Genomic DNA, 27,475 nt, shown 5'->3' on the forward strand with positions numbered 1-27,475 from the left:
GCGTTTGTTTGTATTATGTTTATCATCTTCGCAATAATTATCTTTGCAATCTAATTAATATCTCGAGAGAAAATATTAAAAACTAATTTATATATGCAACTTAATTAGTTGAGAAATTAATCTTTAAATTTTCTAACATCAATAAATATATGAATTTTTAAAAATTGACCAATAAATTAACAAATAAAAATAAATATATCAATTAATGAAATAATCGATATAAATAAATAAATTAAGAAATGTCATTAAGTTGATTAAAATTTCTATCTGTAACTAGCATACAGATAATTACTTATCTTCCGTGACAATATAAGAAGATGATTAATCAAGTTTATTCAGATCAAATTCTCGTATTAAGTTTTAAGTTTCTAGTAATAATATATTCGATCTTTTATTTCATCGGAAAGATTGAGATTCAATCTAACATGATGTAATCGAACAGTTGTAATCGTATTTGATTTAAGACCACATAATGTCAGTTGTATATAAGGACTATTGGATTACATACCTGATCGGACGTCTGTTTTTTTTCTTTCACTGTCTGGAACACATTAGCGTGATTTTATTACTTCAGGATTGTGGTCTGTAGTCGCGTTTGGAATCTCATTGCACAAGGATGGAACGATGGATTGGAAAAGTGGCTGTGGTTACTGGAGCCAGTGCTGGAATCGGTGCAGCAATCGCTCGAAGTTTCGTTAAACAAGGTAAGTCAGAACTGGAATTTTAGAAATAAATGCATTAAAATTTACTTTGATTGAGAGACAGATTTTTTCGCAATTTATTTCAATTTGCGCGGCGCGAAATAATTTGTCATAATATCATTTGCTAATTGAAAAATAATTGCATTATATTCGTAAGAAAATGAGATCTGATATTATTCGTCCTATTTGTAAAATAATGCATTAAAATATTAGCAAAAAATTATGTAATATAAAAAAATTAATTTTCTAGTTTTTTTAAGCATTCTTACGTATTATTGCTTTATTGTATTAGGTATGATAGTGGCGGGTCTCGCAAGGAGAGTGGAGAGAATTAAGGAAATTGCTGACAACTTAGAAGATTCCCCGGGAAAACTCTATCCCGTGGAATGCGACGTCACTAAGGAAGAGAGTGTAATCGCGGCTTTTGCAAAGGTTAATGCTGATCTTGGACCATTAAGCGTTCTCGTGAATAGCGCCGGTATCATTAAGGAATCCTCGCTTATAGGTACCTGACAAGTCTTAACAAAATTTTACGTCCGATAAAAATATGAACTTTTACGTTTATTTTTCAATAGACAAGAATAATAATTTTTTTTTATTAAAACGCATTAAAAAATTGTTTTTAAATGTTGAATACGCGATTGCAAGAATAATTTTTTTCAATGTGCTAAAAAATTAATGCATTTTTTACAGACGGCACTTTGGACGAGTGGCAGTCTGTATTCGACGTGAATGTTTTGGGACTTTGCCTCTGCACGCGCGAAGCCGTTCGTACGATGCGTGAAACTGCTGCTGAGGATGCCGTGGTGATCCACGTGAATAGTTTGGCTGCCGAGAGGATACCTTTCGTACCAGGATTCAGTGTATATCCTGGGTCGAAACGCGCTGTCACCGGCCTTGCCCAGACTTTGCGACACGAGCTTGCAGGCACGCATATACGGATCACGGTGAGATACTCGATATAATATTAATATATAACTGTATTATTAATACTGTAAGTGATATATTTAATGTACAATTATATTTTATTATTAATTATACATGATGATTTAATCCTTATACGTATAAATAATATATATTTTAAAATATGAGTTTAAAGATAATTGACAGATTTTTCTTTCTTTGTTTTTACTTACATTTTTTATTTATTACAGAACATCAGTCCCGGTTTAGTCGCGACCGATTTCATGGCCTCTTACAGCATGTTCTCTCCAGAAGCAATGGCGATGATGCTGACTTTGGATCCGAATGATGTTGCGGCAGCTGCGATTTATGTGCTATCCAATCCTCCTCACGTTCTGGTATGTCATCTGTACATGTATATGTTTCTGAAACATTCCTTTCATATTTATGAAAGAAAATATAAAAATTTGTAAATTAAAAAATGATCTTTCTCCAATAGATACAAGATATCGTGCTGAGACCTCTGGGCGAATCGTGGTAATCATTTTTCAAGTTAATTACATGCATAATGAATTATATTTAATATTAGTTAATTAAAAAAAAGAAAAGTCACTGCAGTAATTGGCTCCCAGAAAATAACAAAAATTTTAGTGCTCTACATTTAAGCATTTAAATAATTATAAAGATTTATTTACATATATATATTCAGCTTAATTATATTTATTCAAAAGTGTTATTATACAATATTGTATTCAAATTAGATTTTCGCAATAAAGGTTTAGTTATGATTGCAGAAAATTTAAATAGAATCAAATTCAAAACTTCTTTAATTTGTATTTTTTCAATTTCTCTCGAATTTGTGATATATAATTTATTCTATAAATATAGATTAAATTTTAATGTTTAATAATGTTACATTACGTAGATAATTAGTCGAAGAAAACTGTATAGATTTTTGCGTCTCTATCTCTCTCTCTCTTCTATTTTTTTAGAGTATTACAACAATATATTATTAAACATAACATTTTCTTTGAAAAATTTTTTATTTTTTTCATTTCATATTTTTTAAATAAAATAAGTAATTTTTCTATTTTATAATCTATAAATAATTTAGAAAATTTAATTCGAATTATAAAATAACAAATAGTATTTTCTAATTTAAATATTCTTATAGCAACAATGCTGTACATCTTATATTTTAAATATTATTTTGATTACGTGTAATCTGCACTAATAAATTATTTTAGGAAGCTCAATAAGAGGTATGATATATATAATTACAGAGAGAGACAACAGAACATTTTAATAGCCACATCAACTGCACCGGAAAATAGCTATAGCAATTTAAAATTTAACTTTGAATAATTGATTCTCTTATAAGCGTTAGCGTTATTATTTAATTTTTATTTTCATAATTCTAATATACTGCGAGAAAGTATATTTAATTATTATTATATGTCGAGTATCAAAGATGCTAAACATATCGAGATATCTCATTAATTTCAATATTAATACAATTAATTCTTGATGTGTATCATATTATAGTTTTTTCTACAACTAACTGACAATTATAATTTTTTCATTATAAATAATCTTGCGTCAATTAAAGAATGCAAAAGTCAAAGAAAAAGAAAACGCTATATATATATAGATGATAATTTAGCTTCATTGTGCATATATAAATTATACGTCGACAAACAATATATCGCGTCCTTTAATTAATTATCTTTTTTATTAATTCGTTTCGCGTTAACAACATGAAACACGATTACTCATTATCTGCGAGCGAGCGTGGCGGTAGTGTTAAATATCATCCGGAGATTTGTACGCCAAAAAAACAAGCGGTAATATCGGTGCAAATAATATGCAATAATCGCGCGGGTATGCATCATCTCATCCAGAAAGTATTCAACAAAACACAACGAACTATCTAGACGTCTGATAGATTACGCGCGACCGACCCCTTAATCGGCGAGAGCCACAATTTCAGCGCGGTATAAAAAGGTGTCGTGGACGAGGTTTGGCATGCAGAAGCTTCCCAGAAGCGGTGCAAGCAGTATTTTCTCTCTTGCGATTCTTCAATTGTTGTCAGCCAAAAAATGAATCCTCTGTTGAACAAGACCGCTCTCATCACCAGCGCCTGCGACGGAATCGGCAAGGCAATCATAGAAGAGTTGATGTCGAAGGGTCTCAAAGTCATCGGTCTCGGCCGCGACATGAATCAGCTGAAGGTATACATTGTTTAAATAAGCTATTAACAATTAAAAAATATGTAAAGCTGAAGACTGAATAAAAGTATTATTTAGAAAAACAAGAATGTATAAAACTTGTAAAATTTGGTAGTTGCTCGCGGAAGAATTAAAGGGCAAACCCGGTAAATTCTATCCCCTTCAATGCGACTTGAGCCTTCAGAATGATATCGAGGTCGTGTTGGAGTGGATAGAAAAAAATTTGGGAGCTGCAGACATTCTGATAAATAATGCGGCTATCAATCTCGATTGGTCCACCATCAGCGGCGGAATAGAGGAGTTTAAGAAGACTCTCGACATTAACTTGCTCGGTTTAACATGTATCACTAAAGGAATTTTGCAGTTATTGAAGAATAAGGGTAAGTTTTAATGTGCGTGTTTTTGGAGAGAAGCACGCAGATACATATATTATATTAAATAACTTATAAAAAATTATTTTTATATCGCTGACATACAAATGAAATAATTGCAGGACTCGATAACGGTGCCATTGTTAATATTAATGACATATGCGGAATTAAGAGTTTGCCTCTTGCTTCCGATCGTCCTATTTCCCCGGCATATGCTGCCAGTAAATCAGCGTTGACCGCATTAACAGAGTCTCTTCGTTATGAACTGGCGCAAAACGAGTCTAACATTAAAATAATCGTAAGTAATTTTGAAAAGAAATTGCATAATAACATATAATTATAAAATAATTATTCCTAATTTCCTAATTTTATTATTATACCATAAAGTTATAATTTTCTTTAAATTGCGACTTTTTTACATTCCACAACTAAAACATAGTTTGTAGACTTCCTATTCTAGTTTCTTTGTGACAATATTAAAATTTTTTAAATGAAATATTGCAAAAATCACATTTTACTTGATAATTATAACTTTTGAAATTTTTGCGAAAAAAAACACTTTGGAGGAAAAATCCACATAAAACAATGAAATTATTTTAACGTGCTTTCTTCGAAAAATAGGGTATTAATTGTTTTTTTTTTATTTTCTCGTATGACAGAATATTTGCCCGGGTTTGGTGGAGACTGAGTTGACCCAGCAGTGGCTAAAAGAAAATCCTCGATTGGCCCTGAAACCAAAGAATGTGGCAGATGCTATTCTCTTCTCGCTGCAAACTCCAGATAACGTGCTTATTAAGGATCTCATCATTACGCCCATTCGTGAGATTATTTAAGCAAATACCGGACGAAATCGTTGCCTACGATGAATATTGTAACATTTAGTATACATATTGAGTGGCAAATCAAATAAAACACTTTGCATTTTTCAAAAATAATGTATATTGTACATAAATTCCTTAATAATAGATCCTCTTAATAATAGATTAACGCTTTATTTATAGAAAGCGTTAATCTCTCTCAAATAAGAAAATCTCTCTCAAATCTTTTATTATGAGAACGATTAATGTCATTATTTACAAATTTTCGTAATAAATTATGTTTTTTTTTGTAACTTTGCATCTTTAAGAAACTTATTAATTAGTAACAAGTCAAATAAAAGATAGATAACATAAATAATTAAAATCAAAATAGAAAATTCTAATATTGAATATTTAACCAGCAATTGAGGAGTGTCTGTCGAAGATAACATGTATTAAGAGACAAAAATATAATCTGCATATGAACTTTTGAGTTCATAATATACACATAAAATTTTTCCTGTATCTAACAATTACTGATAATGATCTAAAATCAGATAATAATTGAAACGTACATAATAAATAATATTTAACAAGAAAAATTTACATTTCTCGTGCTTGACCTTTAAGTAGTTCGCTTCTCTATTGCTTGTAGGCTATAAGAATAAGACATAATTAACATTTCTATTTAAGATCTCCATTTCACCATAACGTTTATCTGAAAACATTTATAATATTTCTTTTGTAAATTTAAAAAGTCTACAAAAACAATAGAGAGAATATGTTTTAAATGCGTGATGTTGCATTTGACTAAATAAGTTTTTTATATACACCCGAACATATAGATCGCAAAAGTTGCTTGCTCACAAATGATTGAAGGTAGATTGTATAAAACAACGCCATATGTTTACATTGACGTAGTATTTATTTTTAATTATTCCATTTACCAATCTAATAATTCACAAAACCTATATTATATTAAGAAAAAGATTGTAAAAAAAAGTAATATGTTAGGACAGTTCTATTTAATGAAGGTGTGAAGCAATCGGTGTTATTTAGTGCCTAAATGTGAGGAAATATAATCCTGTATAACGTAGCACACTTAGGTACATGATATTGTACAGAATAAATAAATAAAATCAGCAAATGATAATTTTGTACATATATATATATATATATATATATATATATATATATATTCATATATGTATATATAATATATAAACATACCTAAAATTGGATGTGTGTATAGGAATAATAATAACAATAGAAATTGTTATCAATTTCGACAATCGGGTATTTGTGGATAAATACACACTATGCGAGAACGTTATAGATTCGACGCTGTATTTATGTTTCCTTATATATTAATTATATTTCATTCGTATAACAAATATATAGAAGAACGATATAACTCAAGGAAAATAAGAAAAGAATAATGTTAATTGAACAAAAATGCAAAACTGTTATCAACTAGTTATTGCTATTGTTACGAAATCTCTCTTGCATTAAAGATGAATTTCATAACAATGTGCACAAAGCTGAACACAGAAAAGATTATTAATGCAAATATATAATATTAAGACTTTTTCGAGGCACAGGCGTGTTACTAAATTGCGTTTGCCTTGTGATGACAAAAATGAAAATACGAATAATAAGAATATTTTCAAAAAGAGCATGCAGAGAAATAAATATCGATAGTATATCTCAGATATAAACTGTTTACAAATACCTTATCATCATATCCATATTTTCATCTCTCCGTGAGAAAAATGACACATCCGATCCATCTTGTTTTTCCCCGCTAAATACGAATCCAAATTCCGTATCCGACCTAGGAGAGAAATCGGTGAACCCTATGAAGCGCGAACGATATATCCAAATCCATATCCTTATCCATATTGCGCATATCGTTCATCTTAATGAATCCGAGTGATCCGTTCGATACGATCCGATGAATACGATGTAGGCAACTCTTTTATCCTTATCCAAAAATATCCGTCCATGCATACTATAATTTATCCCGTATCCGAATCCTGTCAGCGTCCTAATCCGGACATAATCCGGAATCCTGTCCGTCGTACCATTTGTATCGTTCCTCTAAAACTATGGAGCCAGTTTCTCGTCAAGATGACAGAGAGAGTTTGCTTTATACTCAAACGCGTACCATCCTCTTGTTTATCCTGCCAGTTAAATCCTGAAGACTCGCACTGTGTGGATTACAATGTACGCAACGAAAAGATGTACACTCGGCGGACACGATCGGAAAAATGGCCGTAGTTATTGCGAGATACGTTTTTTTTCTGATAATTGGACTTTAAATCATCCGATGTTATAAAATATACGATATTAGAGATGCAACAGTTTTTTCAAAGAATCACTTCCACCTTTGAAATTAACACTAAATGCGAATTATTTTATATGCGTATATAATAACTGAACAAAAAAACTTAACAAAATCGAATCTAGTGTTAAAGTCATCTGTTGCATTATCAATAAGATAAATATTGAAAATCCATCCTCAAGATGAGCAATCCGAAAAATTAATCTTCTTAATTCAAGAAACTTTGAAACTATAAACAAAATCCTTCCAACAGAATCCAGTTGACCATGCAGTTGACAATCCATTACTAGTTTGACTGTTCAGATTATAAATGAATTAATAACCGCGGCATGTTTATTTATCAATTAACATTACGTAGAAATAATTACTCGCTCGAAGCACTTTATCCTGATAAGCACATATAATGAGGAAGTCCCACTCTTTTGTTATGTTTTTCGTTTAAAACAGCGACACACAAAAATGTCGAGCTTCAAACTGGAATTCTACTAGTTTAAAAAAATATTAATGATTTTTCGCCTCCTCGTAATGGACTTGCCAACATTTCCTGATCCAGCAATCGAGAATCCTTGAACGAATCACTTTTCATATCTCTCTCTCTCTCTCCAAAATTCTCTCCTGATCCTGAATTTCCTCTTGAAAGTATCCCGTTTCGCTATTCTCATTTTCATTTATGTCTTTTAATCCTTTTTTAATTTATGTTCTCCAAAACGCAATCCATCTCATCCCAACGTCAAGCGAATGTGTATTATATCCATCCAAGAAGAAAGATCGTGTTGATTTCAGTTTTTCATTCATTGTGTTACAATCCAATCCAATATACAAAAGAAGAAAAAATACATTAGTTTCTTATATGATGTAAATTAATGTTAGATATACAATTTATCAATGCAAATGTAATCCTTGTGAGTAAAGAGATCCATATATAATAAATACATAGATTTGTTTTTTATATATAACAAGAGATTTTAAACATTCCATTATCAAGAAATAAACATTCCAATCCAGTTGTAATATAAAATTTATAAAATAATATACAAAATAAAGCAAAATCACAGGATTAATTTGCAAAAATAGGATAAAATACACGATATCAAATGTTTTCCTTTCAAATGTGCAGTTATAGAATATAATAAGTTTTAAAAATACAGTTTTAATAATTATACACATAATGCCGAAATATACGAGAAAGGAAAACACGCAGAGAAATACAAAAGACAATATATCAGTAATTAATAATTATTCCATCGTAACTCATATATCTGAAATAAAGTTGAAGACTCTGGCAAAAAATATGCACAAAATAAGAGAAACGAGTTAATTGAAGCGCGATAATCAAGACATAAAATAATACATTTTTTAAAATATGATTTATTAATTGGTTATCAAAAAGATTGATGTCGAAGATGGTATTATTAATTAATCATATTTGAAGAAAAAAAGTTATTTTGGTCTTGATTACTGCGTTCTCAAGTAGTAACCCATTAACGCTATTTTGTGTATATAATATATATCTGATTGAGTTTATCTTATGTATCACATTTGAAATTTATTTTAATTTGAATATATTGTTAATATATCCAGATTTATACTCATAATATTATATCGTATGTTTTCATACTGACAAGTATTAAAGAATTTTGAACGAGTTATTCTTTTGTTCTAAGAAGTAATATAAAGTAATATTCAACGCAAAATCAGAAAATAATCTATAAATCATTATTAATTAAAGATTACTCAAGATTTATAAATCATCATTAATTAAAGATCACTCAAATCTATTATTAAATACATGTTATTCGTAAAGCAAATTAGAAAGTGTGTATGAAAATGTGATCGTAGCAAGAATTTTACGCCAATATAATTGTGTATATTATATAATAAACTCTGTCACATGCTCATATATTTTATTATAGAGTATGCGCGATATATTGTCATCACTACGTATTCACGATCCGGAATTATTTTGATTCAAACAATAAATTAAACGGTGTAAACAATCCTGAGGTATTTATCTGTACATAGAGGAATTATCTGTTATAATCTAAGTAAAAAAAAAAAAAAATGTTATATAGTAAATATATATATATATATATATATATATATATATATATATATATATATATATAGCATGTTTTTAAATTTATATACTTTTATTATTGTTAACGGCGCGTGTAAATAGGATGTATTATGTATCAAATGTTGCATATCCTCTTGAAAGTACAGATTTACCAATAGACTTAACAGTTAAAAGTTAAGATATAATATAGAAAAGTTGACTCTAATATCCCCCACAAACAATTTGTAACTAAGAGATAGAATGAATAACTTTACTGCATATTAAGCAAAAGTTACTTAACTATGTAGTATTATGACAATACGAGCAATATTAGATATATCTGTTAGTTTAGCAATATACAGTATAAAAACAAACAGTACTCTCTTTAGTATAATTATCATTATATTAGTAATTTTAAAACTTATGACAAGAGAAAGGCATTTTTTTAGCTAATTGTAAGATAAAGTATCTTAAAATTTAAGCCCTGTTTTATATGTTATATAAATATATTCGTAGATAAGAGTTTGCTTATAATATATATAAGAATTTGCCTGTAACATATTTTATTCTTATACACGTTTATTGTATGATAAAATTTGATGTACGATCTATGCCAGGTAAAATATTAACAAATTCATGAAGATAATTTTGATTATAAAAATGTGTTATAGAGAAAGAGAAAGTAAAGAAAAAGTATTATATAATGTGTAGCAGTAATATGTAATATGTAGCTTATAATAAAAAAATCTTTGTTAGGCAAGTTTTAAAATATAATGTTTCACTATGTAAAATTTCGAGTTTTGTATCTAAATATAGACTCAAATAAACCAAGATATTTACAGGAAACGCTGATTTCAATGCGATCATTCAGGATCACCATTTTGTATCATATCTCTTAGTAGAAAGTGAATCAGAATATATTATTGTCAATGAAAAATATTCACAATAGATGTCAATGATATTAGTGCTTATATTACAGCCAAGCCAAAATGGATTGATAGATACATTAAAGCTTGAAATCTAGTATTTTGCCAAAAATCTCATTAATAATACTTCAAAATTGTTACACATTTTACAAGTGGTAGTGATGACAAAACAAATTGGCAAATATGTGGAGGAATGTATTTTTAAATGTAGAAGAATAATTCTAACAGTTTGGATAAAATAAACAGTCACAAGCGTTCACAAGTATGATATTTTTTCGAAGAATAATAAAATTCAATAGAATTATTGTATTAGGCAATCAGCTTTAAAAATTCAATGTTACAAAATTTTTATTAATGACTAAAAAGTGAAACCATTAACTTGGTTATAAGCCAAATGATAGATATAGTTACTTTAAAAACAAAAACGTGAAGAATAACTATAGCATACATACATATATACATATATATACATATATATATATATATGCCACAAGTGCTTCTCTCTAACTATATATCAAATACAATGAAAATTAATTTAAACAATGTAAAGAAACAATTTGAATTTTTTTACAAAGTCTATGATCTTGGATTGTAAAAAAAATTTCTCATCAAGTAGAATTGAAATCAGCAATAATGAAACGTGGTAAAGGGGCAAATGGCAATATAAACCTGTACTTATGTTATCATGTGAAACACATACGTACACACTAGTCGTATGAGCGAGATCTGGAGCGAGATCTTGATCGCGAATAATTACGCCGCAACGGCGAGTAAGTAGGAGAGCCACGACGTCGCGGGCTGTAGCTACGAGAACGGCTACGGCCTCTTTCTCTGTCTTCGCTGCGTCCTCTATCGCCACCATTATGATCTTCCTTGACACGAATGTAAGCTACTTCACCCTGAATCACGTTAAATTAAACAATCAAAGAATATTAAAAGCAACGTACAACAATAGACAATACAAGCAATATACATGTATATATATTAAATTATATATATTAAAAACAGTTCAATGTGAGAGTAGCAGTAGACATAAATTTAAGGATAACAAGAGCAGATCGTACCTCATGCGATCTAAATCGTGAATCATCTAACTTCTTCACAGCATACTTCATGTCATCATGCCGCAGAAACTCAACGACACCAGTACCATCTTTATAAACGTCTGCGAAGCATACGTCACCAGCTTCGCGCATGTGATCTTTAAGGTCTTGCCAGCTTCCAGTCGGTGGCAAACCGCTTACCAATACTCTATATTGTGATCGTCGTGCTGGAGGACCACGACCGCGAGAGTTGCTCATTTCACCGCGGCCACCTCTCCCGCTGTCCCCAGCTCCGCGTCCACCCCGAAAATTATTACTGGGGCCTCCACCTCGTGGAAACTCAACTCTTAATCTATAACCGTCGTAGTCATAACCATCTCTCGCGTGTACCGCATCTTCCGCATCTCTGAAAGTGAATGTTTAGATTAGAAATATGCTTATATACAACTTTCTTTTCTGTAATAATGCTATTATGTAATATGTCTTGAAAATAGAATGCTTAATTATAAATCTATGCACAATATAGAATTTATAAAAATGATATTTATAACATTAAATATATATATTATTATATAATAAATATTATATAAAAGCAAAAGAAATTGTACAAATATCAGTTAAAATTCTATACACAGGAAGTAAAGACCAGTAAATATTTAGATTTACACATTTTTTTAAGAAAAATATTCTTCTCTAGTAAATAATAAAAGATGAATGTTTAAATATTTTTATCACAAAAAAATAATAATCGTTTTTTTTTTTTTTATTATTTTCCTATAATTTAATAATATCCGTTTTGATTATCTTTTATAGCTCGTAAACAAAAAATAAATTTTTATCTTTTCTTCTCTACAATAAAACACATTTTAAATTCACAGTGTCATACATATATAATAAAGATCAGAGTGGCAATATTACAATAAAATGTATATGTATATTCATGCATGTAATCATGTACATATATATGCGTGTCTGTGTGTATATACTGTATGTTGTGTGTGTGAATGATACGTCGAATTTTCAACGTGTAAATAATTTTCCAGTCTAGAAACTAGAAGCTCACCTTGGATCGTCAAATTCAACGAAAGCGAAGGGCGGCCCGCGGCGATTTTTCAAGTCAACGAAAGTAACTTTACCGAACTTGTAGAAAAGATCTTGGATGTCCTTCGTACGGATGTCGGGTGGCAAATTTCCCACGTATATTCTACACTCGTTTCTACCTCCGTGAGACATAATATCGATTTTCTCGCCGTACTGAGGAACTACCTGATATACACCGAAAAGAAATTCTTGCGAGGCAACGTGATTTCAGAGCGGAATAAAAGTTACGTTCCGTTCTTCTGCGCGTTCTGCCGGAGAAACACAAACAAAATGGAGATATTGGAGAGACCGGGTAGGAGGGAGAGTGACTCGTAATCGAGGCCGAGAGGATCTTCCGACTTTGAAAACCAGGGAAATTCACATTTACGTCCGATTCAAAAATATCACATCGGAAAACGAAGACATTTCTAAATCGATATTCAATGGAAAATGCGTGAACTCTAAATGCAGATAAGTTCACTCTCCGATATTTGACGTACATATTACGTCACGACGTCCAATCGAAAACATTGTTGGAAAATTTACTAGAAAACGAGCTCTCCCATTGGATAGCGGACTAGAGTTCCTAGAAATATTATTATTTATTATTAAATAATTAAATAAATTATAATTAATTATTTAATCAATTCATAAATATTTATAAGTAAATAAAAACACACATATAAATATCCACATATAAATTATTATTATGGTGGGATGCGGTGTGTTTGTAATAAAGGCTGTGACAATTTGATGCACGAAGGTGCAGTTAAAATGAACAAACTCTAGCGTATCTCGTAGCGCGTCATACCGCTCATTCTATCTTTATTCAATGAATGGATTACGTCACGCGTTTGTACGCACTACTCTTCGTTGGGTGTAGTTCGGTTACAATTCGGAGTAGTCATGTCAAGAAGGGTGTTGTCTGTGCTTGATTGATTTTAAAAAGATTGTATTTAAAATGTGGCTCGAGCATTACGCGATACTGCTATCCCTGTGCAGTTTTGCGTTACTTCATATTCAGGGTACTGCATGTTTTTATTCGCGCGGAATTAATAATTATCTTATAAAATTTCGTTTGCATGTCAAAACATAAATTGCGTTAAATTGGAAATAGTTCTTCTTCGCTGCAGAGGAAACTTTAATTCTCGAAATAATCATACCAAAGTGACATTACAATTTTTTAAATTATAAATTTAATTTCTTTATCCAATTATTATTTTTTTTTTTTTATTGCACTGTTACTTTAATTTTTTTATTTGCACTGTAGAAGATATTATAAGATACAGTTAATGATTTGTTAATTATAATTCTTGATAGGTCAACGTCTCAACAACACAGTCACATGGTGTACAGTTTCCGATGGCGAACAGAATAAATGCAAAGCCTTTTCCAGGGCGATTGACCGTGAGATAGGATCTTTTGGGTTTAACTACTTTTCAGTACATTGCAAGCAAGCTTTCAACAAGGAAGAATGTATGACTATGCTGGATCATGAAAAGGCTCAGATAACAACATTAGACGCTGGAGAGGTCTTTATTGCTGGACGATATCATAGTCTTGTACCAATAATGCAAGAGATATATGAAAGTGGGCTGAATTATCAATATGCCGTTGCAGTGATTAAGAAAGGCTCTTTACAAGATGTAAACAGTTTACATGATCTTAGATACAGGAAAGCCTGTTTTGCTGGTGTTGGAACTTTAGCGGGTTGGGTTATTCCAATTAATACTGTGAGTAAAATTTATGGATTTTTCCTAAATAATTACTATATATTTAATCTGAGAGAAATTATATATATATATATATATATATATATATTTATATATAATAAAAAATCTTTCAGCTTATGAGATATGGAGGAATGGAAGTCATTGATTGTAACAATCATGTAAAGTCAACAATTAAATACTTTGGTCCTAGTTGCGCAGTAAACTCTTTGATTGACAAATACAATCCACTTGGTAAGTTTATTATAATAGAATATATAGGCATAGTTTGACTTTTATAATTGTAACGATACAAAACTGCAAGGTCACCAGACGATAATTACCATTTTTTATAATTGTAATTTCTCACGAATTAAATTACAGGTGATAATTCTGATCAATTATGTAATTTATGTATTGGCAAAATACCTGGTGGCAAGTGCACATATCAAGATCCTTATGCAGGATACGAAGGGGCTTTTCGATGTTTGGTCGAAGCTGGTGAAATTGCTTTCCTGGTGCATACAACTGTACAAGAGATGACTTCAACGACATTTGACTTTAGTATGCAGTCGGCAACTAATGAATTAAATCTGTAACAAAAAGAAGATGATAAAGTATTTATTATTCAATTTTTGCTGTTAGGTACCGTGAAGAAGGAGCAATTCGAACTCCTCTGCAAGGATGGTACTCGCAAATCCGTGGACGAGTATAAAGTCTGTAATTGGGGTAATGTGCCATCGCGTGCAATAGTAACATCTTCAGCGACCAGTTTCGAGATTCGTCGAATGTATCAAAGATTTCTGGAGAAAGCGGCTCGAATATTCCACAAGAAAAATGACACGACGAGCTTTAATCGTTTTGATAATACTCAGAGAAACTATGAAAATCGCTCAGGTTACAACAACAGATTCGGCGAGAGTGGCTTTAACAGGGATGACTTTAATAGAGATGGATTTAATAGAGATGAATTTAATAGAGATGAATTTAATAGAGATGGTTTTAATAGAGATGGCTTCAATAGGGATGGCTTCAATAGGGATGGCTTCAGTAAAGATGGCTTCAGTAAGGATGGCTTTAATAGGGATGGCGTTAACAATCCGAACGAATATAACACAGATAACTGGGATCGCAATGGATACGATCGAAGTTTCGGCGGCGGCGGCGGATTCAACTCGTGGGAGAAACCCGCGATCAACGACACGTTCGATTATTACAATAGAGACCACACCGAATCTACGAATATACAACCGATAGAAGTGTTCGATTTGTACGAGTCAGCGCCTAGATATGGCATACAGCATAATTTAATATTTTCAGTAAGACTTATTTTTTTAAATTTATTTCTCATTGTTATATATATGCCTGATGTAAATATAATAATGGATGTGTTATGTACTCTATTCTTCCAGGATTCGTCTCGCGATTTCGTGCAACTACCTGAAAAAGATCAAACGTACACAGGATACTTAGGAAGATCCATGGATCACATATTAGAAGTACGTCATTGCCCCGTAAATCGGATGACTTTATGCGTTACATCCGATCCGGAAATGGAAAAATGTGTGAAGATGAAGGTACGATTTATACTACATATGTATATATTTGAAAAACTATATTTATATCTATTTTAAAAATTATTTAAATACATTGAGAGAATTTTAATATCCTTCATATTTATTGCAGATTGCTTTGAAAGCTCAACTGCTGAAACCAGAATTACTTTGTCACAGAGGCCACAGCCAAATAAATTGTATGCAGGCGATACAGAGCGGGTACGTATAAAAATATGTTCAAATATACTTGCATATATATATATATTTCTTGATGAAATCACATGCATTATCTTTTTTTATAGGATTGCCGATGTAACTGTGTTGGACGCCAGTGACGTTTATACTGCTGGATTACGTTTTAATCTGATTCCGTTCATATCCGAAGTATATAATCTCGGCACACCGGATTATTATGTCGTCGCTGTTGCTAAGGAGGAGGACGACAACACAGATCTGACATATCTGAAAAACAAAAACACTTGTCACACTGGTATTAACACTGCTGCGGGCTGGGTCTATCCATTGGCCTATCTTATTTCTAACAAGTGGATCAGAGGCTACGGTTGCGATTCTGTGCGCGCCGCCGCAGAATACTTTAGCAAATCCTGCGTGCCGGGCGCGCTTAGTACCGAATATAATATAGGTATAAAAAATTAAGTAATTTTAAATTCATTCTAAATTTTTAGCGGTTTTAAAATTAATTAATAAAAATGGAACAAGCTTTCATAAAACATTTACAAAACTTTTTTCCTCTGATTACAGGCGTGCCTTATGATAATATGTGCGATTTGTGTCACGGGGTGAGCTATAGGTATTGCCGAAGAGACGCTTCTGAGGATTATTTCGGGTACACGGGCGCCTTCAGATGTCTGGTAGAAGGCGGCGGAGACGTATCTTTTGTCAAGCACACGACGGTTGCGGAGAACACTGACGGCAAACGCAAGGAATTTTGGGCGCGCAACACCTTCACGAAGGATTTCGAATTGCTCTGTCCGGATGGTACGCGTCGTCGTACCGCAGACTACGAGAATTGCAACTTGGGCAAAGTCGCCGCCAACGCTATAGTCACGCGCGGCGGTAACGATTACGGTTACAACGAGACGCAGATCAACGCGTACATTAATCTGTTCATATACGCGCAACAGTTTTACGGCCGGAAAGAGCAGGACGAGTTCAGCTTCAGCATGTACTACAGCGTGTCCCCTTATAGCGATCTCATTTTTCAGGACGCCACTCAGCAGTTGATAGTCATTCCGCCGGAAAAGCGAGAGTATAGCGCGTATCTTGGACCAGATTTTATGAGAGCTAGGAGAATTGTAGATTGTAACGCTGGAGCGTCAGCCTTAAGGTATTCGTTGCTAGCTACGATAATTATGATAACATTCACTTTCGCATTTGGTAGATAAGTATATTGCTATAGCACAATTTTTACTTACTTTTACATAAATATTTGAATAATTCATATTAAGCTATTATAAAAGAAAAACTAGAGATCTGATAAGAAATCTGATAGACTACATTTTATTATAATGATAATATATATTTCATCGCTAAGTTGTAAACTGAAATTTATTCTAAATATTGTTTTATAAATATTTTATATTTTATGTCTATATATATTTAACAGTACAAAGTGCTGAGAGATAGAATCTAGATATATTAATAAATTTCATGGCTGCCTTTGCGTCCGTCCAACGGAACGATCTGTCTCTAAATGTTTCCGTCCATATATCTATATAAGAATTTTAGCAATATGTTAATTTTAAGAATTATTGTATTTAATACTTTTATAAATTGAATATTTTATATACCGTCCACACATTAACAACTTTTATAGAAATAAATCTTTATCAAGTTTTTAATGCGCATTCCTATTATCCTATTATCTTATATATTATTATAAAATAATTGTTAATAAAATAATTGTTATATTAAGGTAGCTAATACGTATAGTTCTTCAATTAGAAGTTTTTTATATATAGAAAATTTTACATCTTTAAATAAATGTCATTACATTACCTCGTTAGAAGCCTATTAACTACTTCAATCATTATTTTCATTAAACGAATCTACTTTGAAATAATTAATGTTAAAATACTTGTTCTGATAAAGCAATTGATAAATAATTGTTCTGATAAAAAAGATTGACAAATAAGTCGCAACGACAGCATTCGCTGACGAGATAATTCGCCGGAAATAGATTGTCACACGATAACAGGAAGAATCGAAATTACAATTGAATAACGAACGTGAGAAAAAAGATCATTGCTTTGGCTTTCCAAAACTCACGTCAAATCTTAAATCTGAATCAAAATTTTTTAAGTTAATAATACTCAATCTAATCATTCGAATAATCTAATTTTAATTGAAATTTTCACGCGGTACATTAAGACATTTCTATTAATCAGAGAAAATAAAGTTTGTGTTATTAAAGGAAAAGAGATAGAGTCCGCGCAATTGCGATATGAATAGTGACATTTTAATGAAAAATAACACGTCTAAACGCGAAAACCTGAAAAAAGAACATAACGCACAAATATATAAGGGTAATAATACCGATGATTCAAAGGTAATATATATATATTATAATAATCCTAAGAAATAGAAAAAACGAAAAATAACGTTAAAATTTAAGTAATCATATGATATGTTTCAGGTAATTCGTCAAGTATTTAACAATTTGAATCAATCTACTGAACAGAAACCTAGTTCTAGTTTTTTGGCATCGACGTCCACGAAAAATATAAATTCAGGTAAAATCTAGCGAATAATTTTAATTTATATATTATCTAAAATATATACATCATAATAATACATTATAGTCATTAATATATTATAATTAATTATCGATTATTAATTTATTATTCGTTCTATTGTGAATTAAGCCATTTCCAGTATCGCAACTATATATGCATATATTTAAAATTTTCAGGTAAACATCAGATCCGTAAATTAGTGGACAGTAAACAAGTCTCAGGGCCATTTCATCAATCTGATAAAAAGGCATTTCTTCTCGATACTTATGCCCGTATCGTCGCTACGAATAATAAACGATGTCCTAAACGATTGCGTGAACTTGCTAAACCGAAGAGACAAGTTCGTAGCAATCAAAATGATTGCTTAGTGAATTTTGATCTAAACTATGGTCATATAGAGAAAAGATGTAACTAAAATTTAAACAATGCTTGAAAAATTATAGATTGTTATAAACAACATTTAAAATCTTTTCTATGAAATATCAAATATACAAATCTTTCTCTCTATAAAATTATGAAAGAAGGAACTATATTTTTTTATGTATATTCTTGGTATCTTTTCTGCATAGCAAGTCTTGCGTTTTTCTCGTAATGAGAAAAATGTATGACCTACATCACTACTCGACAAAATTAATTTGCATAGTCAGCTGTATATATAGCGTTTGAAAAATGCATTGAAGAATCCAGGCAGCACCAAATCCAAAATCGTCGCATAAGATATCTTTAAAATATGTTTAAGATGTCTTTCGGATATCATATCATAAGATTTCTTAAGCTGTCTTAAAGATTTCTTAATGATATCTTATGCGCCAATTTTCTGCTTGGTGCTGTCTGGGAAAAGAACGAAAATATCCGCGATCATGTTGTAAACAGTTCAGTTTTGTACGTCAGATAGATCTGTATCTCTCGTTGAGTAATAAATAGTAACACGCGCGCGCGTTTCCTTATCTCGATTCAAAAAATCCCGTTCACGCGTAGATTTAAATTACAAAACTACGCGTGACCTTACCACACATCTGATGATCGTCTGAGAAAATACACACACGTGTATATGACACACTTGAGTTTTCCAGAAAGGTAATTGCGCTTCTTCCTCCTAGCGACTGTATAGTGCGCCTGTACTGATGAGTATAAAAAGCCTCGTATCGTCCTTGAAATGCTTTTAGTATTCCGGTGTAACGCACGCGCTCAACGTTCCTTCTTAACCAGTTTCACTGCTAATGAGATTCCTCCGCTCTCGTGTGTTAAGCTCGACAAAATATACGAGCTATCCTCTCGCTGCCATGAAACGTTGTCCATTATTCATTGTCCTTCTGAGCGTCGTCCTTGCGTTCGCCAGCGGCGATCCCGTTGGCGAACAGCTACCTGAGGTGATCGCACCCATCGGGAGAATTCGCGGTTCCATCTTGACCTCCAGACTCGGAAAAGAGATCTATTCCTTTCGTGGTGTGAGATATGCCGAGCCACCGACCGGACAGCAACGTTTCCAGGTAAAGCAATGCAATTTTATCACACCTAAAAATGAAATACAACAATTAAAGCTAAAGTTATCATACATGTGTTTTAAAATTCAGTCAGTATTGATATATACTTGTTGCGCAAAAATTTAGTCCACAATAATTTTAAAAATTAAACAAGATTTGTTATATGTATAGTAAAATAAGCTTTTGCATAATACAAACGTTATTTTGTATCCTTTTAATTCCATTTCTCGTAGGTTGCCATTCCAGCGGCGGATTGGAATGGTGTCTTTGATGCGACCAAAGAAGGACCCTCTTGTCCAGCAATACACGCGGAAAATATAATGGAGGATTGTCTTCGTGTGAATGTCTACACCACGAAAGTGAGCTTTACTAATGCGTTCCGTATTCTCGCTGAAAGGAATAAAGTTACTAATTGAACAATTGTCTCGATCATATATATATATAGTTACCATCAGCGAGCGATCCTGTAAAGAGACCCGTATTGGTATTCTTTCATCCTGGTGGCTTTTATGTATTCTCAGGTCAAAGTTCTAATTTTGGACCTGAATACTTGCTGGACAAAGATATCGTTCTCGTCATCGTTAATTATCGTCTCGCGTCTCTAGGTGAATCTCCGGACGTTTCATTATTCTTCATATAGATAATTTAAATCATGAACGATAAATTTTTGAAGCTTGAAGAAAAATATACAAGCCAAATACAGCTTTTTATATCAAAGTATAATGTTTTTCCTAAAAGAAAAAAAATATTGTGCTTTTCAGGTTTTCTAAGCACCGGTGACTCGAAGGCACCAGGCAATTTGGGCTTGAAAGATCAAGTCGTGGCTCTTCGATGGATTCAGAGAAACATAGTCACCTTCGGTGGCGATCCTGACAGCGTGACGATATCCGGCTACAGCGTTGGTGGATTGAGCGTGATGCTGCACATGGTTTCGCCGATGTCCGAAGGATTATTCCATCGCGCAATCATGATGAGTGGCTCGACGATGTTAGAACAGTTTCCTACCGAACAATCACACTTGGCGAAGAAGCAAGCCGAGCTATTGAACTGCCCGACCGATACCACGGGATCTATGTTGATCTGCTTGAATTCTAAACCGGTGGAGAACTTCACAGACACTATTCCCAAGTTTTTTGTGAGTTTGATAAACATATTGTACATTCAAAAAGAAATTATAATTACAAAGTTATTATTAATAAATACATATATGTATATATAGAAAATAAATTCTCTATAGATATAGAAAATTAAATTTAAGAGAGATGAGGAATCTTTGAAAATTATTAGAAAAAACAATTAGATAAAAAAAATTAAGATTAAAAAGAGAAGATGTTAAACACACCGCAGCACGTTTCAGGAATGGTATGGGAATCCGATATTGGTATGGACACCCGTAGTGGAACCCGAGGTTCACGGCGTGGAGAGATTCTTGCCTGAACAGCCCATTGATCTTATTAAAAAGGGAAAGTTCCACAAGGTTCCGCTGATCGCAGGAGTCACCAAGGACGAATTCGGCGGCGTGGTCGCTTGTAACAAATCTATTTAATTTTTTTCCAAATGAAAAGAATGATTGCTGAAATTACACGAAATAGAATGCGCTAATACATTCTACATAATTCTAGTTATCGAAAAGCAACGTGAACTCGGAAATAACTCAATCTTGGACGACTTAAACAATGACTGGTACAAACTCGCACCCATCAATTTCATGTACGAACGGGATACACCCCGTTCCAGATACATAAGCACCGAACTACGTCAATTTTACTTTGGCAACCAATCAATCGGTCCAGACATGTATGACGGTATCGCACATGTTAGTAAAAATTGCTCTGAAAAGTATTACATATATGTAGATACATATAACAAATAAGTATATATACAAATAATAATATATAGTATAATAAATAAGTATATTAATTATTAGCAAATTTGTGACAATATATGTTAAGTACATATTGCAAAATATCGATTTAATGGAGGATAAAATTAATTGTGCGACTATATCTTGTATAATTCTTCTTGCAGAGCAAAGCCGATAGTGTAATTATATTTCCTTTGCATCGCACCGTAAAATTGTTCGCAGAAAATACTGATCAACCAATCTACTTTTACGTATTTTCTTATCAAGGACGATACAGCTTCGTCATGTGGAACGAAACTACGCCGTACGGTAAGACTTTTATTCTTCTTTAATTATTTAAAAAATTATTTTATATAATCCATCCGAATTGCGAAAAAAATTGTAATTGCACAATGAATTATATTGAGTTAATTCGTTGTTTATTTTATCATTTTAGGAGTGGTGCATCATGATGATTTGCAATATCTATTCTTGATGAGATTCAAATTTCCCTTCTTCGAGAACGATGCTCCGGAAATACCTACGGTGGAACTTATGACAAGTATGTGGTCGAACTTCGCTGCAACTGGACAACCAATACCATCGGCTTTAGCAAACAACGTCACATGGGAACCATACTTATTAGAAACTGACAACTACTTAGAAATTTCCGAGATACCGGGAATGAAGACAGGACTTTATCCCAATAGAATGCAAAAGTGGGAGAGCCTGTTTCCTTTGAATTCAAAATAGCAACCGATTTATATAATATCCAAAATCGCGATACTATAAGTTGTAATAAATATGATCATGTCAAGCTTGTTGAACAAAAAATGTATATATCAAATCTACTATTCGAGCAAATGCAAGCAATTATATATAAGTATCATGTTTAATAAAAAAAATGTCTTTTTTCTAATAAAAGATATATCTTCAAATATGCTATAATACTACAACTTATAAAATTATTTGTTAATATAAAAGATAAAGTAATACTCTCTTAAGAACGATAAGTTATACAATTATAATTAAATGTTAATTGTAAGAAAATGAAGTGCCATCACACGTATAACAAAATACAAAAGTTTTAAAAAAATTCATAAAAGAAGGATATATATATTTAGATCATCGGATCCGATGGTTCCAACTTCACCAGAGGTTCGCTTAATTCCCATAATTTCTTGCCCTTAGCAGGATCTTTTGCGGCATTCGATAGCCTATGTTCCTAAAATATGTGATATAATTAAAATACAAATTTAGTTTTGAAAAGGATTAAAAAATGATTCTTACAGCACAATCCATGAAATATTTTCCCGAGACTCCATTAAGTTCCTCGGAAACCGCAACATGAATAGTCGTCTGCGCGCCTTGCACGGGTGTCTTGAAGAACGCTTTGGTGATTAGATACACAAACCAGGATAACGGGGCGGGCACGTTTCGCCAGATTCCGCTGTCGATCATTCCAGGATGCAGGCAATTTGCGGTCACCCCCGAGCCTTCCAATCGTCGCGCCAGCTCCAACGTAAAGACTATATCCGCGTACTTTGACACGTAATACAGATACGCTGGCAGGCTTGATGTAGGATTGATATTGTTGAGATTTAAACTTGCGAGTCGATAGAGCTCTGACGCAACTACTACAATACGACTCGGTTTCGATCGTCTTAATAAGTCTGTAAATACGGACGAGATTTTTTTATTTGCATTATTCTTGCTAACTGTACTCTACACAAACGTATCTCTGATATTTTTTATAAAAACCTTATAAGCATAGAAAAAACTTCATGAAAAAACTTAATTGTGCAATTAGCATTTGAATACATGCATCATCCATTTTGTTAAGAGTGATATATGCATGTTACATACATAAATAATAAAGTATAAATCAAATTGAATATAATTTCAAGATTTAAATTTAAAAATCACACACTATTTTAAACTCTCTTGTTCTCATTATTTAATATTGTACTATTCCGAACTAATCATTTATCTAAATTAATTCTGCTAGCAACAATGGATTGAATAAGATAATCTTTGTTCCACTTACATTTGTCGTATATGTTGCAACAAGTAAATTAATTAGCATATATCTTTTACACATTATAATTTCTTACCGATTAAAAGATGCGTCAGCAAAAAGGGACCAAAGTAATTGGTAGCCATAGTCATTTCTAATCCATCTTCAGTGACTTTTTTCCTGAAAGTCTCCGCAGTCCCAGCATTATGAATCAATACGTCCAATCTGCTTTCCTCTTGATTTATTTGTTGTGCAAACTCTCTGACTGATTGCAACGATGACAAATCCAATTTTCGGATTGCGATATTGTTGTTGTTCGATTCTTTCACAAATTCGTCTATATATAAAAAAATATTTGTATATTAGAGAAAAATAAATAAAAAATTTGTCTTCGCCAAAAAATGTAGAATATTTATTATTTTATATATTAAACATTTTTATATTTTTGAATTTAAATATTGAAAAAACAACTGAATATGAATAGTTATATGCTTTTGGAATAGATAAAGATTGCAAAATTTTTTTTGTTTTAAATAAATAAATATAATATTAAAAAATGTAATATTTTGTATTTATTTTAGTGTTGTAAAAATTATTTGATTTATATAATTATTATATGTATCCTAAGGCATTTATATATATGTCAGGAAATGCATTAGCGATCGAGATAATATGATTCGAAGAATCAGCATATACATATAACAAAGGTATATATAGTCATAGCAATGTCTTATTTGATGACAAAATAACATTTGCAATTATAAAAGTGATCTCATTGTTTATAATTATATGTTATAAAAATATATACGTATGTGAACCCCACAGTCCTAGATCGATTTATTTGCAACAGAATGTATATAATCAAATCATTAAATCAAGTAAAATGTAATTTATAGTTGTGCGCCAATAATAATCCATTATATATATATATATATATATATATATATATATATATATAGTAGCAAAAACGCACCTTTCAATTGATTAGCGGCATCCGTGTTTCTGCAGGCCATAATCACTCTAGCTCCTCTCTTTGCGAGATCCCTTGCTGTCTCCTTGCCGATGCCGGAAGTGCATCCAGTGATTATCACCGTTTTTCCGTTCATTTTACTCTTACTTTTACAAACGCCTGAAGTGTAGGTAAGATAAAGACGAAGAGCCACCAAAAGCAAAAGCGCACCGCCGAGGACAATTGCCGCAGCCAAAAAAAGCACTGTTGTACAGTGGATGTTTATCATATTATCTAAAAAAATTAAATAAGAGTATATATAATGTGAATTTTTATGTTCTTTAGAACATCATATATAATATTACTTAAGAGTATATTTTTTTCAATTAAATATAAAAAACAGAAAACAAAGAAAAATAATAATTGGAAAAATATACATTTCTAAAACGACACAAATCAACAAAACAATTAAATTAATTATAATAACAATTAAATTAAATGATAATTAATATAACAAAATGTATTAAACTTATGTTAACTTTTTTAATTCTTCGATTAATAAGCTTCATTTATTTAGAAAAAATTTGAAGGTGCGCTTCTTAAAAATCTTTAAATTTCACTATATATATATATATATATATATATATATATATATATATATATATATATATATAGATTCTCTGTTTTTCAAGAAGACGCATCTTCACAATTTTTGCAGCCAAGAGAACTCGAAAGTATGATGTCCGGATTCTCCGACGACTGAAGCGTGTATACGAAGGTCATTGACCATGCATACCGTTTGTTAGATATTGAACTTGTTCTTTACATCGTGTTTCTTCCGGAAAGCTTAGAAACCAGACAAAATGAATTGAAACAATTGTATTTGAAACGCACAAAAATATGTATGCATGATATTAAAACCGATTTCTCGTGATAAATATGTAATTTTATCAAGAACAATTGATTCTCTCACGTAATGTTTCTCTCATTAAAGCTTATAAATTTCACAAATTTAAAGCAAAATCACATAATACATAAAATCATTTTAAACAATATTATTTAATAACGGATGATACAAAGTAATAAACATTTATAAATAGGAACATGTGAAATGTGAACAATTAAGCTTTGAAAAAGATGCATATTGTATCATCAGATAACTATAATATAGTCTATAATTATGCGTACTTATGCGTAATAATAAAATTCGCAAAAAATTAATTCTAAGTCGACAAACAGTTTAACATGAATTTTAATACTGATTTACTGAATTGATTTTCTTCGTGTGGTATGGCACGTTTTCCGATAACTTATTATACACTCTTAAGATTCATTAGTCGATAAAAATTAATAAGTATAAACAATTTGAAAATATGATAATCTTATATTGTATTACAGAGCTGTAAAACTGACACGACTAAACACGACCTTGCCGAACTGAAGCCTAAAAGCAGTCACTGAATTATTTGGACTAGTCTGGCTCCTCTCTCGCGGAATTTTTCTCCCACCTTGTACCCTGTTCCCCGACTTCATAATCGCATCAGTGTTTCTCTTTCAGATGTGAATTTATTTCTAGTTTTGCTGTGAGCTACATTACACCTATAAATTGATTTACAGCAGAAGTTTTCTGCTATACGTATGCATCGTACACTTATTATATTATTCATAGAGCTTTGTGCACCTATATTATTCATAGAGGCTTCTATTCCTGCACTAGCTGAATGCATGCACATACTGGTGTCATATAAGTTAAATTGCGATAAAATATATTTATATATGTTATATGTCATCAGTTGTCATTATAGCATAAGAATAGAGAACAAACCTATAATTTCCAATGCTTTTGATATTTTTTATAATATACTTTATTTTCAAATACCATGATTAAAGTCGTATTGCAGATACGATTTTAATAATGATAGTTTTTTAATGTTGTGATTAAAAATGATATATATTCGCCATTAATGAAATTATGTCTATATATTTTTTTTAAATTTTTGTACAATAAAAATTTCTTATAAATTTGATAGTAAAATGCAAGGATAAATTAGAAAGTTACATTAATTGATTTTATAGACTTGCTTACTCACATATAACAGAGTCCTCATTACCAGCTCTCGCATGCCGTTACAATCCACATGCCAATGCACTACTGATGTTAGTTCTTTCTTCAGAGTCTTCCAGGTGAGAGTGAGCAGACAACTATACCCCCACTTTTCGCGATGAAGAATGATGATCAGCAAAGTGGCCTTGATGCATTTTAATATTTAATTTTATGTAATTTTATCTTAGCATCTCTACATCCAATGAAAGATAAGATCGTCAGTATAGTTTTTTATCTCCTTGAAAGAAATATATAACAAGAAAATTTGAAATATCTATAAATGCGTCAGTAATTTTTTATCTCCTTGAAAAACAAATAATAATAAAGTTTGAAATATCCATAAATGCTATTATTAATACGTCGCAATTTTTGAAACCATGACGCAAAGAATAATAAGTGTTTAGACAGTTGATGTTAGTACATATTATAATAATAAAGTAGTATATAAAATATATAGTATAAAATGTATAAAGTTTAAACTGTATAGTATACGCTCACATTATGAAATCTTCTCTCGATTGAAATTTACATTATTAATTATAATTAATCAAATTACAAAAAAAATGAATGACAATTTAATACGCGAAAAATAAGCGATATTTCTCCAT

The 27,475-nt window shown here is 31.5% G+C and overlaps 7 protein-coding genes and 1 long non-coding RNA gene across 10 annotated transcripts; 5 read left to right on the forward strand and 3 right to left on the reverse strand.

The window, feature by feature from the left end:
* The first annotated feature begins 279 nt into the window (after positions 1 to 279).
* Positions 280 to 2,188, forward strand: LOC114940830 (dehydrogenase/reductase SDR family member 11-like). Its single transcript, XM_085488536.1, has 5 exons — positions 280 to 704; positions 994 to 1,206; positions 1,395 to 1,648; positions 1,856 to 2,002; positions 2,104 to 2,188. Exons 1-5 carry the CDS (start codon positions 617 to 619, stop codon positions 2,143 to 2,145), a joined length of 744 nt encoding a protein of 247 aa, XP_085344662.1. The 5' UTR covers positions 280 to 616; the 3' UTR covers positions 2,146 to 2,188.
* A 489-nt stretch (positions 2,189 to 2,677) lies between these two features.
* LOC146720420 (dehydrogenase/reductase SDR family member 11-like) lies at positions 2,678 to 5,138 on the forward strand. The gene is made up of 4 exons (XM_085488535.1): positions 2,678 to 3,835; positions 3,948 to 4,212; positions 4,326 to 4,501; positions 4,863 to 5,138. Exons 1-4 carry the CDS (start codon positions 3,704 to 3,706, stop codon positions 5,034 to 5,036), a joined length of 747 nt encoding a protein of 248 aa, XP_085344661.1. The 5' UTR covers positions 2,678 to 3,703; the 3' UTR covers positions 5,037 to 5,138.
* A 768-nt stretch (positions 5,139 to 5,906) lies between these two features.
* On the reverse strand, positions 5,907 to 12,952 carry SF2 (splicing factor 2). Its single transcript, XM_029315596.2, has 3 exons — positions 12,433 to 12,952; positions 11,391 to 11,775; positions 5,907 to 11,225 (listed from the first exon to the last, which is right to left on the reverse strand). Exons 1-3 carry the CDS (start codon positions 12,600 to 12,602, stop codon positions 11,034 to 11,036), a joined length of 747 nt encoding a protein of 248 aa, XP_029171429.1. The 5' UTR covers positions 12,603 to 12,952; the 3' UTR covers positions 5,907 to 11,033.
* A 308-nt stretch (positions 12,953 to 13,260) lies between these two features.
* Positions 13,261 to 17,576, forward strand: Tsf2 (transferrin 2). Its single transcript, XM_029315582.2, has 9 exons — positions 13,261 to 13,474; positions 13,770 to 14,182; positions 14,296 to 14,413; positions 14,543 to 14,722; positions 14,804 to 15,477; positions 15,571 to 15,735; positions 15,845 to 15,933; positions 16,017 to 16,357; positions 16,477 to 17,576. Exons 1-9 carry the CDS (start codon positions 13,411 to 13,413, stop codon positions 17,118 to 17,120), a joined length of 2,688 nt encoding a protein of 895 aa, XP_029171415.1. The 5' UTR covers positions 13,261 to 13,410; the 3' UTR covers positions 17,121 to 17,576.
* A 422-nt stretch (positions 17,577 to 17,998) lies between these two features.
* Positions 17,999 to 18,888, forward strand: LOC146720421 (uncharacterized). Its single transcript, XM_085488479.1, has 3 exons — positions 17,999 to 18,283; positions 18,371 to 18,467; positions 18,647 to 18,888. Exons 1-3 carry the CDS (start codon positions 18,179 to 18,181, stop codon positions 18,883 to 18,885), a joined length of 441 nt encoding a protein of 146 aa, XP_085344605.1. The 5' UTR covers positions 17,999 to 18,178; the 3' UTR covers positions 18,886 to 18,888.
* LOC114940837 (uncharacterized) lies at positions 18,566 to 21,301 on the reverse strand. Its single transcript, XR_003821545.2, has 3 exons — positions 20,404 to 21,301; positions 20,153 to 20,344; positions 18,566 to 19,985 (listed from the first exon to the last, which is right to left on the reverse strand). It is a non-coding gene; the product is annotated as an uncharacterized LOC114940837 (long non-coding RNA).
* On the forward strand, positions 19,440 to 22,745 carry LOC114940834 (esterase E4). Its single transcript, XM_029315578.2, has 9 exons — positions 19,440 to 19,547; positions 19,637 to 19,960; positions 20,188 to 20,313; positions 20,400 to 20,559; positions 20,716 to 21,089; positions 21,312 to 21,483; positions 21,577 to 21,770; positions 21,983 to 22,127; positions 22,255 to 22,745. Exons 2-9 carry the CDS (start codon positions 19,691 to 19,693, stop codon positions 22,548 to 22,550), a joined length of 1,737 nt encoding a protein of 578 aa, XP_029171411.1. The 5' UTR covers positions 19,440 to 19,547; positions 19,637 to 19,690; the 3' UTR covers positions 22,551 to 22,745.
* Positions 21,313 to 27,210, reverse strand: LOC114940835 (retinol dehydrogenase 14). Of its 3 annotated transcripts, none has more exons than XM_029315579.2 (5): positions 26,854 to 27,210; positions 24,788 to 25,057; positions 23,912 to 24,151; positions 23,088 to 23,470; positions 21,313 to 23,022 (listed from the first exon to the last, which is right to left on the reverse strand). In XM_029315579.2, exons 2-5 carry the CDS (start codon positions 25,050 to 25,052, stop codon positions 22,918 to 22,920), a joined length of 993 nt encoding a protein of 330 aa, XP_029171412.1. In that variant the 5' UTR covers positions 25,053 to 25,057; positions 26,854 to 27,210; the 3' UTR covers positions 21,313 to 22,917. The 3 variants fall into 3 exon arrangements, with proteins under 3 accessions (XP_029171412.1, XP_029171414.1, XP_029171413.1); XM_029315581.2 differs by lacking the exon at positions 26,854 to 27,210 and adding an exon at positions 26,177 to 26,234; XM_029315580.2 differs by lacking the exon at positions 26,854 to 27,210 and adding an exon at positions 26,031 to 26,157.
* Between the last annotated feature and the right edge of the window lie 265 nt (positions 27,211 to 27,475).

This window comes from Nylanderia fulva, unplaced genomic scaffold (genome assembly GCF_048542155.1).
Source record: "Nylanderia fulva isolate GAGA-0341 unplaced genomic scaffold, ASM4854215v1 Scaffold7, whole genome shotgun sequence".
NCBI lineage: Eukaryota > Metazoa > Arthropoda > Insecta > Hymenoptera > Formicidae > Nylanderia > Nylanderia fulva.

Coding starts and splice junctions, on each gene's coding strand:
- LOC114940830 (XM_085488536.1), top strand. CDS start 617: ATGGAACGATGGATTGGAAAAGTGGCTGTGGTTACTGGAGCCAGTGCT. Junction 1,207..1,394: donor TAAGGAATCCTCGCTTATAG/GTACCTGACAAG, acceptor CATTTTTTACAG/ACGGCACTTTGGACGAGTGG. Junction 2,003..2,103: donor CCAATCCTCCTCACGTTCTG/GTATGTCATCTG, acceptor TTTCTCCAATAG/ATACAAGATATCGTGCTGAG.
- LOC146720420 (XM_085488535.1), top strand. CDS start 3,704: ATGAATCCTCTGTTGAACAAGACCGCTCTCATCACCAGCGCCTGCGAC. Junction 3,836..3,947: donor GCGACATGAATCAGCTGAAG/GTATACATTGTT, acceptor AAAATTTGGTAG/TTGCTCGCGGAAGAATTAAA. Junction 4,213..4,325: donor GCAGTTATTGAAGAATAAGG/GTAAGTTTTAAT, acceptor AAATAATTGCAG/GACTCGATAACGGTGCCATT.
- SF2 (XM_029315596.2), bottom strand. CDS start 12,602: ATGTCTCACGGAGGTAGAAACGAGTGTAGAATATACGTGGGAAATTTG. Junction 11,776..12,432: donor GTTGAATTTGACGATCCAAG/GTGAGCTTCTAG, acceptor ATTCACTTTCAG/AGATGCGGAAGATGCGGTAC. Junction 11,226..11,390: donor CACGATTTAGATCGCATGAG/GTACGATCTGCT, acceptor AACGTGATTCAG/GGTGAAGTAGCTTACATTCG.
- Tsf2 (XM_029315582.2), top strand. CDS start 13,411: ATGTGGCTCGAGCATTACGCGATACTGCTATCCCTGTGCAGTTTTGCG. Junction 13,475..13,769: donor TGCGTTACTTCATATTCAGG/GTACTGCATGTT, acceptor AATTCTTGATAG/GTCAACGTCTCAACAACACA. Junction 15,736..15,844: donor AAAAATGTGTGAAGATGAAG/GTACGATTTATA, acceptor TATTTATTGCAG/ATTGCTTTGAAAGCTCAACT.
- LOC146720421 (XM_085488479.1), top strand. CDS start 18,179: ATGAATAGTGACATTTTAATGAAAAATAACACGTCTAAACGCGAAAAC. Junction 18,284..18,370: donor ATAATACCGATGATTCAAAG/GTAATATATATA, acceptor GATATGTTTCAG/GTAATTCGTCAAGTATTTAA. Junction 18,468..18,646: donor CACGAAAAATATAAATTCAG/GTAAAATCTAGC, acceptor TAAAATTTTCAG/GTAAACATCAGATCCGTAAA.
- LOC114940834 (XM_029315578.2), top strand. CDS start 19,691: ATGAGATTCCTCCGCTCTCGTGTGTTAAGCTCGACAAAATATACGAGC. Junction 19,961..20,187: donor CCGGACAGCAACGTTTCCAG/GTAAAGCAATGC, acceptor CATTTCTCGTAG/GTTGCCATTCCAGCGGCGGA. Junction 21,090..21,311: donor ACACTATTCCCAAGTTTTTT/GTGAGTTTGATA, acceptor AGCACGTTTCAG/GAATGGTATGGGAATCCGAT.
- LOC114940835 (XM_029315579.2), bottom strand. CDS start 25,052: ATGATAAACATCCACTGTACAACAGTGCTTTTTTTGGCTGCGGCAATT. Junction 24,152..24,787: donor TGCCGCTAATCAATTGAAAG/GTGCGTTTTTGC, acceptor TTTTATATATAG/ACGAATTTGTGAAAGAATCG. Junction 23,023..23,087: donor AATATTTCATGGATTGTGCT/GTAAGAATCATT, acceptor CACATATTTTAG/GAACATAGGCTATCGAATGC.